Source organism: Microcaecilia unicolor, chromosome 13 (genome assembly GCF_901765095.1).
Source record: "Microcaecilia unicolor chromosome 13, aMicUni1.1, whole genome shotgun sequence".
NCBI lineage: Eukaryota > Metazoa > Chordata > Amphibia > Gymnophiona > Siphonopidae > Microcaecilia > Microcaecilia unicolor.
The window spans coordinates 16,641,037-16,655,861 of record NC_044043.1 but is presented as its reverse complement, the minus strand read 5'-3'; the positions used below and the strand labels follow the sequence as shown (position 1 = coordinate 16,655,861).

Here is a 14,825-nt window from a genome sequence, read left to right as displayed (position 1 = left end):
GATTGTGCATCGTATCGCCCTATCTCTATACTTAACACTGATGTCAAAATATTAGCTAAGGTGCTTGCGAATCGCTTGGGTAGTGTGCTTCCTAACTTAATTCACCCGGACCAGGTCGGATTTGTAGCAAAGCGACAGGCAATGGATAACATTCGTAGAACTTTGGATTTACTTTATGCATCTAAGTTGAAAGCCTGGCCGGTGGTGTTATTGGGGCTGGATGCTGAAAAGGCCTTTGACAGAGTGCTCTGGGGATATTTGGATAAGGTTTTACATCGATTTGGGGTGGGCCCGTTTTATAGGTCTTGGATTCAAGCGTTCTACTCTTCGCCACAGGCTTGTGTGAGAATAAATGGGGGAAACTCGGGGACTTTCTTTTTGGGACGTGGTACTAGGAAGGGGTGCCCGTTGTCTCCCCTTTTATTTGCTTTGGCGATGGAGCCTTTAGCGGCGGCAGTTCGGGAAAATGTAGATATTACTGGGGTAAGGGTGGGAGAACAGGAGCATAAAATTGCACTAGTTGCGGGCGATGTTCTCCTGTTCTTAACTAAACCATTAGTTTCTCTCCCTAACTTAATGAAGGAAATAGAGACGTATTCGCAGGTATCTGGATATAAATTGAATGCGAGTAAATCTGTCGGGTTGGCCGTGGGGATACCACCTGAGCTGATGGAGTCACTGAAGACTTCTTCGCTATTTAGGGGTTCAGATACCGGGGAACCTGTCTGAGTTGTTTGCTGTTAATTACCCGGCTATTCAGAAAGAAGTGCAAAGAGATTTGGATAGATGGATGTCTATGGGTCTTTCTTGGTCTGGGCGGATTGCTGCAATTAAAATGAATATTTTACCTCGCCTATTGTATTTGTTTCAGGTACTCCCCTTGCGTTTGCCCAGGTCATTTTTGTCTACTTTGCAAGATATTTTGATTCGCTTTATCTGGAATCGAAAGAGACCGTGCCTACCGTGTGCTTTTTTGTACAAGAGTAAGCAAGATGGGAGATTGGGGGTACCTAATTTGTTCTGGTACTATTGTGCAGCGCAAGCTAGATCGGCTGTTCAGTGGTTTCGGAGGGCAGATCATAAGGTGTGGATGCATATTGAGCAATCCTTGGTGGGTTCTCGCAGGTTGGGGCATTTAATGTGGCTTCCAAGTAGATATAGAGGACAGGTTGAAAGATTCCCGCTCACGGTGCAGGCTACTTTTTTCTACTGGGATCTTCTGTTCCTGGAACGGCAACCTCCAGTATCTGGATTGGCACCGATTGTGGATAATCCTTTGTTTGAGCCAGGTGTGGGGAATACGTCTTATTGTCAGTGGGCAGCTTCTGGACTCGATATGTTGGGGCAGCTTCATGTGAACGAGGATTTTGCTTCTTTTGAGACGCTGGTGGAGGATTTTAAGCTTTGGCCTAGCGATCATTACGCTTACTTGCAATTAAAGCATTTCATGCAGGGGCCCACTTATGGAGTGTGTTTGAGTCAAGATGCTCTTCCTCTAAAGGAGTTGTGTGTGGAGTTCCGGAGTACGCGGGGGATGATAACCTCTTTGTATGGTGACACGTCTCAAGCCTTCTCTCTTACATTGGAGAAGGTGGGAGCAGGAGTTAAATTTTACTTTCTCAGATGCAGAATGGTTGAGACTGGAGAAGGGAATTTTGAGGTCTTCACTGGCAGTGGCTATGAAGGAAAATGCCATTAAAGTGTTTTATAGATGGTATCTTACTCCTGTACGGTTGCACCATATGTTTGCTATGGTGTCGGATAGGTGCTGGAGGGGATGTGGGGGATTGGGGACTATGGGGCACATTTGGTGGTCTTGTCCCAAGGCCAAGGCTTACTGGAAAAGTATGCAGTCGCGTCTTCAGGTTTGGGTGGGTAAATCTGTACGGTGGCATCCTGCGGTCTTTTTGTTGGGGCAGAGACCGGAAGGATTTACGGCAAGCCAGTGTCTATTGGTGAGGGGAGCTCTGCATGCGGCTCGTATAAACTTGGCGAAGAGTTGGAAGTCTCCCTTGGTTCCCTCATTGGTCGGTTGGATTTCAAAGGTGCGCTATATATGTGAGATGGAGCGATTGATGGCAGCGAAAAGGAAAACCTTGTTGAAATGGGAAGGGGTTTGGAGACCCTTTTTGAATGTATGTTCTGTTTGAAAAGTGAATGAAATGGGATGTGAGGAGGGGGTAGGGGTGTGTGGGGGGGTTTAGACGGGGAGGGTATTGGGGGGGAGAGGGTGGGGTAGGGGGGATCCAGGTGGGGACTTGGGGGGAGGGGGTAGCTAGGGGTATAGGGGATCTCTCATTAATAAAACTAAAAAATTTGAAAGTACTGTTTGTATTTATTTTTGCATTGATATTTAGATAGGTGCTTTTATATAGCACACAGTTTGTATTGCATTGGAAATGTTTGTTCTATCTTCACATTGTGTACAATTCACTACATTTTGTTCTGTATTATCAATGCCTAATAAGGATTTCAATAAATTAAAAAAAAAAAAAAAGAAATACTATGTACTTGTCCCATACTTGCTTTAATTCAGTAGTCTCCACCACTTCACTAGGAGGCTGTTCCATGAATTCATCACCCTTTCTGTGAAGAAATATTTCTTTAGGATACTCCTCAGTTTGTTGGAAACATGAAGAGCTCTCTGAATGTTAAAACTGTTAGTAGTGGCAGTGTAATATGACCCTGTTAAAAACATCTTAAAGATCTCAAAGGAACATATAAGGAGTTACAAAGTTGTTTGAGTTGTCTGGCCCAATGCAATCTGCCCCCTAAAAGTCCAATCATAAAAGATTCTTTTTGATGCAGGAACCCAATGTAATGGTGATACATGCTGTCTTCTCCTAACTTTGGCCAAAACTCGAACAGCTGCATTTTAAATTAATTGTAAACAACTAAGCAAATAGTTGATAAGGCCACATTAGAATGAATTACAATAGTCCAGTTTAGAAATTACCAAAAAATTGGCCACAGATCTTGCAGATGAAACCTTAACTATTATAGGATGTTTAAACTGCAAAAAGCAGATTTAACAATGGCTAAAATTTGAGGAGGGGCAAAGGATAATTTTTAAAATAAAAAATTATAGCCAGGGTTTTGTTTTTAGTGGTTTGCTTGTGGAGTGAGTAGGATATAATTTCTTCTAAAGACACATAATGCGTCACATTTTGCCAAATTTTATCATATTTCTCACCACATCCTTTCCAGAAAGTTCAGTGGATTAATTTCTTCTCCCTGCTTTGTGTCCATGCTGAAAGTCACTAATATAAAAAAGAAATTTAAATCCAAATATTTAAATAATAGATGCTAGCAGAACAATTATAGATATTGAAAAGAGGGAGGTGATGATGCCCTGGGGGTCTCCAAAAGGTGATCATTTGATAGAACAAACTGATTTAGTGTTTTTGAATACAAATGATCTGTCTGTTAGAAATGGTTCAAATGATTTGTGTAAATAAAATTGAAAAAATATATATAATATACAGAAGAAAAATTTTGGTGAGTTATTACTCGGGTTCTGCCTTTGTTTCAACAGTGATGCTTTTCTATATGAATAATGTGCTCATTTTATCTTGTTTATTTCAGAACTTAAAACAAGAAAAATATTCACTTCAGAAAGAAATTGAGCTTAAGAATCAAATATTGCAAAGTACGGAGTCTGAATGTGAAATTGGTAAACTTCAACAGAAGTCATTTATTGAACAGCTGGAGAGGCGCCATGGCCGAGAAATCAGCGAATATAAAAATGAGGTTTGGATCATATGCAATTATTTGACTTTTCTGAAAGAATACAGAATTCCTAAAAAGACCAAACAAACAAACCTGATTTGGTCCAGTTGTGGAAGGCGTGGTGATACCCATAATATAATAGCTAATGTTAAATAATGATTCATATGTCCTTTGAGTTTCCTCTTTTCTTCTGTAAAGCCATATACTAAAGATCATAAGTCATATCCGCAAAATACGAATTTTATTTACTTAATCTCATTGAAACTGCTTTTCTGGAAAACTATTCAGTGATTTACAAAAAATGAAAACATTTACATTATAAAAACCCATAATAACAAAACATATAAATAAAAATCCAGTTTCAACTAAATAACACCCAAAATCAGCATACACAGAAAAGAAAGGTACTCTCTCCTCCCTGGAGGAGTAGCCTAATGGTTAATGCAGTGACCTGAGAACTTGAGGAACTGGGTTCGATTCCCACTGCAGCTCCTTGTGACTACTGCTCCAGATACCACAGAAAGCTGGTATATCAAATTCCATCCCTTTTGTAAATAAGCTACACTCCTGTGGGACATAGTCATCCTGAAAAGCACATCACTATGATAGATTGTTCTTTTTTGCCACCTTGAGAAGTGTTTACAATTTTCCTTAGTACTACTACTACTTACCATTTCTAAAGTGCTACTAGACGTATGCAGCGCTGTATACTTGAACATGAAGAGACAGTCCCTGCTCGACAGAGCTTACAATCTAATTAGGACAGGTAGACAGAACAAACAAGAGACAAGGGAATATTAAAGTGAGGATGATAAAATAAGGGTTCTGAACAAAGTGAATAAGGATTAGGAGTTAAAGCAGCATCAAAAAGGTGGGCTTTTAGCTTAGATTTGAAGACGGCCAGAGATGGAGCTTGACGTACCGGCTCAGGAGGTCTATTCCAGGCATATGGTGCAGCAAGATAAAAGGAGCAGAGTCTGGAGTTAGCAGTGGAGGAGATGGGTGCAGATAAGAGAGATTTACGCAGTGAATGGAGTTCCCGAGGAGGAATGTAGGGAGAGATGAGAGTGGAGAGGTACTGAGGAACTGCAGAGTGAATGCACTTATAGGTCAATAAGAGGAGTTTGAACTGTATGCGGAAACGGATAGGAAGCCAGTGAAGTGACTTGAGGAGAGGGCTAATATGAGCATAACGACACTGGTGGAATATTAGTCGTGCAGCAGAATTTTGAACAGATTGAAGAGGAGAGAGATGGCTAAGTGGGAGACCTGTAAGAAGCAAGTTGCAATAGTCTAAGCGAGAGGTGATAAGAGTGTGGATGAGGGTTCTGGTAGTGTGCTCAGAAAGGAAAGGGCAAATTTTGGTGATATTATAGAGAAAGAAACGACAGGTTTTAGCAGTCTGCTGAATATGTGCAGAGAAGGAGAGGGAGGAGTTGAAGATGACCCCAAGGTTACAAGCTGATGAGACAGGAAGGATGAGAGTGTTATCCACAGAAATAGAGAATGGGGGAGGAGGAGAGGTTGGTTTAGGGGGAAAGATAAGAAGCTCAGTCTTGGTCATGTTTAGTTTCAGATGTCGCTGAGACATCCAGGCAGCAATGTCAGACAGGCAGGCTAATACTTTGGCCTGGATTCCTGCTGAGATTTCTGGTGTGGAGAGGTAGATCTGGGAGTCATCAGCATAAAGATGATACTGAAAACCATGGGTTGAGATCAGAGTACCGAGGGAAGAAATATAGATGGAGAAAAGAAGAGGTCCCAGGACCAGATCCCTGAGGTACACCAACTGACAGTGGGATAAAAGTAGAGGAGGATCCACTAGAGTATACACTAAAGGTACGCTGGGAGAGATAAGAAGGAAACCAGGAAAGAACAGAGCCCTGAAATCCAAGTGGAGGAGTGGCCTAGTGGTTAGGGTGGTGGACTTTGGTCCTGGGGAACTGAGGAACTGAGTTCGATTCCCACTTCAGGCACAGGCAGCTCCTTGTGACTCTGGGCAAGTCACTTAACCCTCCATTGCCCCAGGTACAAATAAGTACCTGTATACAATATGTAAGCCGCATTGAGCCTGCCATGAGTGGCAAAGCGCGGGGTACAAATGCAACAAAAAAAAATTGCGGACAGCGTATCAAGGAGTAGGCTGTGATCAGCAGTGGCAAAAGCAGCAGATAGATCGAGAAGGATGAGGATAGAATAGAGACCTTTGGATCTGGCCAGGAACAGATCATTGGAGACTTTAGCAAGTGCTGTTTCAGTTGAATGAAGGGGCGAAAGCCAGATTGAAGTGGATCAAGAATAGTTTGAGATGAAAGAAAGTCAAGGCAACGGCGGTGAACAGCATGTTCAAGTATCTTGGATAGGAAAGGGAGGAGGAAGATGGGGCGATAGTTGGAAGGACAGGTAGGGTCCATTGAATATTTTTTAAGGAATGGTGTGACTACGGCATGTTTGAAGGCATCAGGAACAGTTGCAGTGGACAGTGAAAGATTGAGGATATGACAGATAAAAGGGATGACAGTAGGAGAGAGAGTGTTAAGTAGATGGGTGGGAATAGGATCAGAGGAAGAGGTAGTTGGTTTCGAGGAGGAAATAAGATGTGTACTTTTCTCTTCAGTGATTTCGGAAAAGGAAGAAAAGGAGGCAGGGGTTGGAGGGTTGAGAGAATGGACTAAGGGAAGGAGAGGTGGAGGTGACCTGGTTGAGAATTCAAGTTTAATCTTGTGAACCTTATCATGAAAGAACTCAGCCAGAGTCTGGGGGGAAAGTGAAGGGGGGTTGGAAGTGAAGGCACTTTGAGGAGAGTTCAGTGTGGCAAAGAGACGTCGAGGGTTTGAACCAAGAAAATTTGTCAACTGGATGTAATAGTCCTGTTTGACAAGTAAAAGAGCAGACTGGAAGGAGGTCAGCAAGAATTTGAAATGTAGGTAGCGGATTCTAGCGGTCAGCCAAGGCTGGGGTTTGGTACGTTTTACAGAACGGGGAATGGGAGGAGCAAGAGTATCCAGAGCAGAGGAGAGAATAGTATTATAGGAAGAGACAGCCTCATTGACAGACTTGGATAACGTGGAGGGGCATAATCGAACGTCGCCGGCCAAATAGGTCGCCGGCGATCTATTTTGGCGGCGGTGCTACAGCTGGCCGGAACCGTATTATCGAAAAAGATGGCCGGCCATCTTTTTTTTTCGATAATATGGTTTAGCCCGGCCAAATGCCAGAGTTCGCTGGGGTTGAGATCGCCGGTTTTGTTTTTCAGCGATAATGGGAAAAAATGCCAACGATCTCCAACCCAGCGACATCCAAGGCATTTGGTCATGGGAGGAGTCAGCATTTGTAGTGCACTGGTCCCCCTCACATGCCAGGACACCAACTGGGCACCCTAAGGGTGCGGTGGACTTCAGAAAAGGCTCCCACATGCATAGCTCCCTTGCTTTGGGTGCTGAGCCCCCCAATCCCCTCCCCCCTCCAAAAAAAAAAAAAAAACACTACCCACACATGTACAACACTACCATAGCTCTTAGGGATGAAGGGGGCAACTACTTGTGGGTACAATGGGTTTTGGAGGGCTCCCATTACCAGCACAAGTGTTACAGGTAGCGGCGGGGATGTGCCTGGGTCCGCCTGCCTTAAGTGCAGTGCGGTACCCACTAAAAGTGCTCCAGGGACCTGCATACACGCAGGCCTCTAAGACTTGTTGCTGCTGTATAACCTTGGCACACCAGTTGACACCTGAAGACTAATCTCTTTGAAAAAGTCCTTTATTTGAATAAGCACGTTTACTCACAGTTAACTGCAGATCAGAGGTTGTGCCCCACTGGCAAAGAGTCTCCCTGGTACTGAGATTAGCAGTAGGTCAGAGCTGGCAGAATGGTGTACAGTGCCCTCTTTCAGCTACATTCAAGGTAATAACTAAGTCCTCTTACATGGGTAACACATGAAAGGGATCTAAAAGTGGCTGACAAAAATGGCCACTACTTCATGGGCTACCGGAAACAAAACAGGGCACACTCTGACCCAGTTAGCATGGGGAAAAGCACCATGGGAGTAGAGCCCACTACCGTACACCCACCACAATGCATTTGCTGATGTGACTCTCTAGTGCACCTAACAGAAAAGGTATCACACTCACCCGAGAGCCACATCACAACCAGGGAAAGGCTGTCAGAGGATAGAACACTTTCTGCTGTCATGGAGGTGGGTGCGGCATTTGAGGCTGGCATACAGGCTGGCAAAAAGGTTTTTAGTTTTATTGCTTTAGTGTGGGAGGGGGTTGGTGACCACTGGGGGAGTACTGGGAGGTCATCCCCGATTCCTTCCGGTGGTCATCTGGTGAGTTGGGGCACCTTTTTGAGGCTTGGTTGTGAAAATAAAAGAACCAAGTAAACCCAGAGAAATACTGCTTAACGCCGGCCATCTGGTAGCCACGCCCATGTCCCGCCTTCGCTAAGCTACCGACACGCCCCCTTGAACTTTCGCCGGCGAAGCGACAGGAAAGTGGCGATGCTGTCAAAAATGCCGCTTTTAAGAACTCGCCGGCCATCTCCCGATTTATGTCGGGAAATGGCCAGTGATCACTTTCGAAAATGAGCTGGATAGTGGTAGAGAAGAGATTAGAAACATTAGAGGACAGAGTAGAAGGGTTAATAGCCTGAAGATTCCTAAATGTATTGGTTAAGATTGGACGGGACTGGGGAGGAGGGTGTTTAAGTGTGAAAGTTATCAGATGATGGTCAGAGAGGGGAAGAGTTGAGGCACAGAAACTGGAGAATGAGCAGTCTATTCTATTCATGTTTTGTATTCCACTCACATTCCATAGGATTTGTAATGGATAATAGAAAACCTCAACATCTGAGAGATGTATAATTAGCAACATAACCTATGAATAATGCCTAGGGTGTGGAAATACACAATCGTTGGATAATACTAAATTACACTAATTTCCACCTAATGAAAATGATATAAAACTCTAAATGTAGTACCGTTCTATGAATAATATAGGAAGGAAAAAGGCCTCGCAGAGCTCCTAGATTATAGCCATCTAATAGAGCTTAAACGGGTCTTAATAGATCCTCTGTTCATCATTGGCCAACAAACCTTCCATGAGTGATACGCAGTATTCAATGTCACTCACACGTTTGCAATTATACTGAGGAAAAGAATGATACGTCGTATTCAATATCACTCATCAATAAGCAATTATACTGCACTGGTCTACATTATAATGTAAAAAATATGGTATTGAAAGAGCACTTATCTTTCAAACCGCTAGCTACCAGCACTAGGAAGTTCTTCAACTAAAGTTTGTTCTTTCTCTCCCTTGCCCCAAGCCAACGATGGCCAGCGTTTCGTCTTGCTGCTTCAGGGTCTTTGTAGCAGGACTGCTTTGGAAACGGTCTCAGGTTCTTTCCTGTCATGCCTGTACTAGCAGCACTTCCTTATTTTATGTATTTTTAACAAGGAAAACAAAATTATTTTAGTTATAAGGCAAAAAAAAAAATTGTTGCCTACAGTGTCTAATTGCAACCTTTAGTTACTTAAAATACAGGAGGAAAGCCCTCAGATGCTCTGTAGCTCCAGTCGTCAAAAACTGTGTAGACTATGATCATTGTGCTGGGAACCAAAGGAGATCAATACCACAAACCATAAATATAAAATGGATTGAAAAGAATTTCAAGGTTTATTACATGAATTACAACTAAAAATCCAACATGGGGTCACGTGATGACGTGAAGCAAAGCGGACGTCTCTGAGACCTGCTCCGACCTAACTCCCCAAAAATCGGCAAAATCAACGGCAAAAAATCCCTGGAAGAGTACCAGCTTTGCGAAGCAGAGTAGTTAAAGGCGAGAACTCTGTGAATCGGGGCTTGGAGAGGCGTATCGCAGTGTGAAAGAGCGGGTATGCCCGCGAAGACTCCGCGGGGGAAGAAAAGTGCCTGCAATTCACAAACCAAAATGGCGGCGGCGCCTGGCGCTGAAAAAATGGAGGAGATGCCATCGGAGCTAGTACGCGACCTCGCGCAGCAAATTACAGCATTGCTGGAAGAAAAACTCTCCAAATTGCAAACTTCGGTTGACCAGATCCGGGAGTCAATTGAGAGGCAGAGTGCGCGAATATAGCAAGTGGAAGATAGAGTTGCGCAATGCGAGGACACGGCGGAAGGCGCGAATGGAAGAATCGCAGCGCTCGAGAGAAAGTGCGAGCAGCTGGCACAAAAAGCAGACGACCTCGAAAATCGAAGCAGGCGCAACAACATCAGAATACTGGGCATACCTGAATCGATTAAAGACAAGGAGCTCCGCAGGTTTGTGGAACAGTGGCTACCCACACAGCTGGGCTTGGACCTGGAAGGGGACAAGCTGCGAGTGGAGAGGGCCCACAGGGTGGGAGTAGAACGCGCTAATGATAGCAGACCACGACAGGTGATGATTAAGATCTTGAATTATATGGATAAAGAGAAAATCTTGCAAGCGTACAGAGGGAAGCGGGGCCTGGAGTACGAAGGAAAAAAAAATACTGTTATTTCAAGATTATTCTGTTATAGTGTCAGACCAGCGAAGGAAAATGGGAACCCACTGCAAACGCCTATATGATAAAGGAGTTCGATTCGCTTTGCTGTATCCGGCAAAAGTCCGAGTCTTGCATGACAATAAAACTTTGTTTTTTACTGAGCCTACAGAATTGGAGATGTTTGTGAACCAACTGTGATAACGGTGACGAATGAGACCCACAATGTTTGCAGCCAGCAGGCTTGAACGATGAGGAGAGTGGAGGTGCTCCGCAGGGCCTAAGACACCTGGCAGTACAATTTTATAACAACTTTAATGGAACCTGCGGAGGGCGGGCTGATGCAAGATGGAAGCAAGGGACACTATTACTCTGCAGTCAGTTGGTATCCTAAGAGTGAAGGAAGAGGACAGATAAGTTGCATGCAGGACGGGATAAGCTGGGGATGGACCTTTCTAGAGGTTTTCCTTTCCGGTTCCAGTTTGAATGTTTAAATGGTTGAATATTTAAGTTACAATAATCAGTTTAACTGCAAAAGCTGTTGATAATGGAAATGTGTTTTTTTTTTTTCTTTTCTTTTCTCTCTTCCTTTTTCTCTCATCATATCTTCCAGGGATTCATATGGGGGGGGGGTGGGGGGAGGGGGGAGAGAAGTCTCGGGAGAGTTGGTGATGTGTTGGGGGCATGAGTGTTGTGATTCGTTGAGGTTGGGGAGTACATGTGAGTCACAAGGGGACTTAGTGTGGGGGAAGGGGGGAGAGGGTGGTGGGGGGGAAGGGATAGGGGAGAGGGAGCTGTCTGGTATCCTTATTGTAAACAACGAGGAAAACCTCAAAGGGTCAATTATTACAGAGACAAGGGGCAAGAAGGACGCATGCTTTTCAAGGGACCATAAATATGTACGTGGTCTAGGAGCTCAGCTGGGGGGCTCCTGGAGAAAAACGGTGTTTGACAGTAAAGAGCAATGCAAAAGCGAAGTACATAGTATGAATGGCATATCTTAAAATTGTATCTTTGAATGTTGATGGGTACATTCCCCGGTAAAGCGCACAAAAATCCTGCAGGCTTTAAAGAGACAAAAAGCGGACATAGCACTCATACAGGAAACACACTTGAGCAACTAGAACACCTCAATTGAAGAAAGATTGGGTAGGTGACATTTATTTTGCAGCATACAATGGCAGGCAAAGGGGGTGGCTATACTATAAAGAAACGATAGCGTTTCATATGCACCAGGTATATCAGATCCAGAGGGTCGTTTCATAATAGTGGCAGGAATGCTGCAGGGTATTGCAGTAGGATTCTGCAGTATATACGCACCTAATGTCTACTCTCACAGGTTTTATTCCACACTGTTAGCAAAATAGCCACTTTTAGTGATTATAAGCTGATAATAGGGGGAGATTTCAACATCACAAGCGATCCCTCCATAGACTGCAAACCACCTAAGAGAGCGGGGAAAGATCATGATGAGAAGGGGGTAAATTTACTTATGAGGGAATTAGAGTTAGTAGACATTTGGCGTCATCAGCATGTAGATGAGTGTGATTACACTTTCTTTTCCCATCCACATGGAGTCCATTCGCGCCTTGACTACCTGCTAGTATCCCACTCGATGAGTTCCGTTGTGGTTAGTACAGGAATTGGAATACCAGATGTATCTGATCATGCTCTAGTGTGTGCGGAGCTAAATTGGGAAGGGAAACATTCGATGCGATGGCGAATGAATCCAACTCTGTATCAAAATAGGGAGTTCAGAACATATTTGAGGAAGAGCTGGATGGATTACATAACAGACAATGACACGCATCAGTAAGTGCAAGAATATATTGGGGAGGCTGCAAAGGCAGTATTGCGAGAAAAGTATGTCCTACGTTGCGTCTCAGAATAAAAAACGTGCCTCCCGCTTAACGCTCTTACATTGGCTTTAAAAGATGCCCGAAGAGCTTTTATCATCTCTCCTTCTGAGAGTAACCGGAAAGCCTATGTGACATGTCGGAAAGAAATGAGGGAGGTATTGGACACAGGAGCGCTGTGCAATATCCAACATATAAGTACAGGCTACACCGCTGGGGCAATAAAACAGGTAAACTGTTGGCGTCATTGGTGAAGCAGAAATCATCGAAAACATACATTAGTAAGATGAGAGATGAAGGGGGGCGGGTTTTCAAGACCCAACCAGAGATACAGAAGGAGTTTGTACGCTTCTATTCAGAATTGTACAGGGAAGGTTCTTTCTCTGAAGGCAAGTGTCAGGAGTTTTTCGCTAGAGTGGGGCTTCCCAAGTTACAGGAGGACCAAATAAAGCTTCTTAATGCTCCACTCCAGGGGAAGGAGAATACAGAAAGTAATTAAACGCCTGCAGCTAGCTAAAGCCCCCGGGCCAGATGGGTGAGGGCCGGAATTCTACAAGATATTACAGGATGTAATTGTTCCACCGTTCGTGTCAATGTGCGAAGAAGTGAAGGACACAGGCATTATGGGACCAGTATTAAACCATGTGCATATAACATCCGTCTAAGCCAGGAAAGGATACTGAGATGGTTAGCTCTTATAGGCCTATCTCATTACTCAATCAGGACATAAAAATACTGGCAGCAGTACTAGCAGACCGTTTGGGTCAGGTTGTTCCCTGTCTGGTTTCACTCGGACCAGGTGGGATTTGTTAAAGGAAGATTCGCCTCAGCGATATTTTGAAAGTAGTCGAGCTCTATTTGAGGGCAGAGGACGGGCTGGGGACGCAATTGTAGCGAGTCTGGATGCTGAAAAAAGCGTTTGACAAAGTAGTCTGGGAGTACCTTTTTTGGGTACTAGGGCGCTTTGAATGCGAGGGGATTTTTTGGATTGGATACGAGCGCTTTACAGCAATCCAACAGCGCAAATTATAGTCAATAATTCTCTTACAGAATGTTTTTCGTTGAAGGGGGGAACCCGGCAAGGGTGCCCACTGTCACCGATTGCTCTTCATTTTGACATTGGAGCCGCTAGCAGCTAGGAGAAGGCAAGAACCTGCAGTGAGGGGAATTAGAGTGGGGGGAGAAGAGTATAAAATTAATTTATTCGCGGATGATATGCTTTTGTTATTAGACAAGGCGACTACCACGCTGCCGTGTGTAATGGCCCTCATTAAGAGTTTGGGGATTTTTCTGGGCTTACTATTAATTTCGGGAAATCTGAGGCATTGCCAGTCAGTAACCCTTGTGATAGCAGGGCCCTGCAAAACTTTCCTCTGGGCTTGGGCTAAGGAAGGCATCAAGTATTTGGGAGTTTTTTTAAGTGCAGATCCCTCATGGGTATACAAGAAGAATGTAGTAACACGACTAGAGGAGGTCAAGAAGCTCTGTGGGAGGTGGAGAGATCTGCCATTGAGTTTTTTGGGCAGAATAGCCTTGGTAAAAATGGTGATGCTGCCTAAGCTAATTTACCCGTTGCAGATGATACCACTGTGGGTGAACAAAGCGGAAGACGGTATGTATCGAAGTGTGGTAGTACTTTCATATGGCATGCGAGACGTCCGCGGATATCCTTTGTGAAGTTAACCCATAGACGTGATCAGGGGGGCCTTCGATTGCCGGATCTGAGAACTTACAATGTAGCAGCTCTGATGCGCTGGAATCATGAATTAATGTCAGGAGAGGGATTTATGCAGTGAAGGGTTTTTGGGAGAGTTGGTGTGGTCCGAATGACCCATTTACTGTTCTGGAATCGTGGGTAATCAAAGGTGCCAAGAAGATAGTAGAGAATCCATATGTAGCAGCATTGCAGAAGGCTTGGAGGTGGTGGAGAGGGCACGGCGGGGCAAACAGGGAATGAGTCCTTTCATGCCGCTAACAGGGAATATGGCCTTTCCAGCAGGACTTGGAGCGTCGGTATTTGGAAATTGGCGAGCGAAGGGCTGCCGGTTCATAGGCCAGTTCAGAAAGGAGGGGGATGAGGTATTTCCATCATTTGACCAGGTTAAAAATGAGCTTCAGATCCCGGGATCCCAATTCTTTGCATACCTGCAGGTGAGGGACTACATATTGAGTGTAGAACGCAGTGGTCAGGCGAAGGTGCGGTTCACGCAATTGGACTATGAATTTTTGCGACTGGCTCCAATTTTCAATAAATTGACACAGTGGTGTAAATTGATTAGGCAATTTCAAAGGGCAACTCACATAGCTAATTTAGCAAATACATGGAGCAAAGACCTAGTTGAGAATATTTCTGAGGACCGGATGAAGGCGGTGTTCAGAGACCTGCATAAGGTGACGCCAAATGCAGCCCTGCAGGACATCCAGTATAGAGTATTATATCGGGTGCATATCACCAAGGAAAAAGGGAAAGTATTGGGGATGTGGGAGGATAATTGCTGCAATAAATGTGGGATAGGTGTGGGTACTTTCTTGCACTCATTCGTGGAGTGCCCCTCATTGCATGATATATGGGTAGGAGCGCTGGGTGCCATTGAGGAACTCCTGCGCGCGCGGTGGAATGGAAATACTCAATCATTTTGATGGGTTGTGTGGAGTCCTTAAGGGAGCAAGGGCTAAGAGCTGACCAAAGCAAATTTGTTTTACTAGCGACCTTACTGATCAAGAAATGTATTT

At 44.3% G+C, this 14,825-nt stretch overlaps 1 protein-coding gene across 6 annotated transcripts in view; it reads left to right on the top strand.

The window, feature by feature from the left end:
* SPDL1 (spindle apparatus coiled-coil protein 1) overlaps positions 1-14,825 on the top strand; it is a 347,822-nt gene that overhangs the window by 51,301 nt on the left and 281,696 nt on the right. For all 6 annotated transcript variants that reach the window (XM_030222480.1, XM_030222482.1, XM_030222476.1 and 3 more), the window contains one exon: positions 3,586-3,750. In XM_030222480.1, the coding sequence (XP_030078340.1) occupies positions 3,586-3,750 (165 nt within the window). The remainder of the gene's footprint in view (positions 1-3,585; positions 3,751-14,825) is intronic.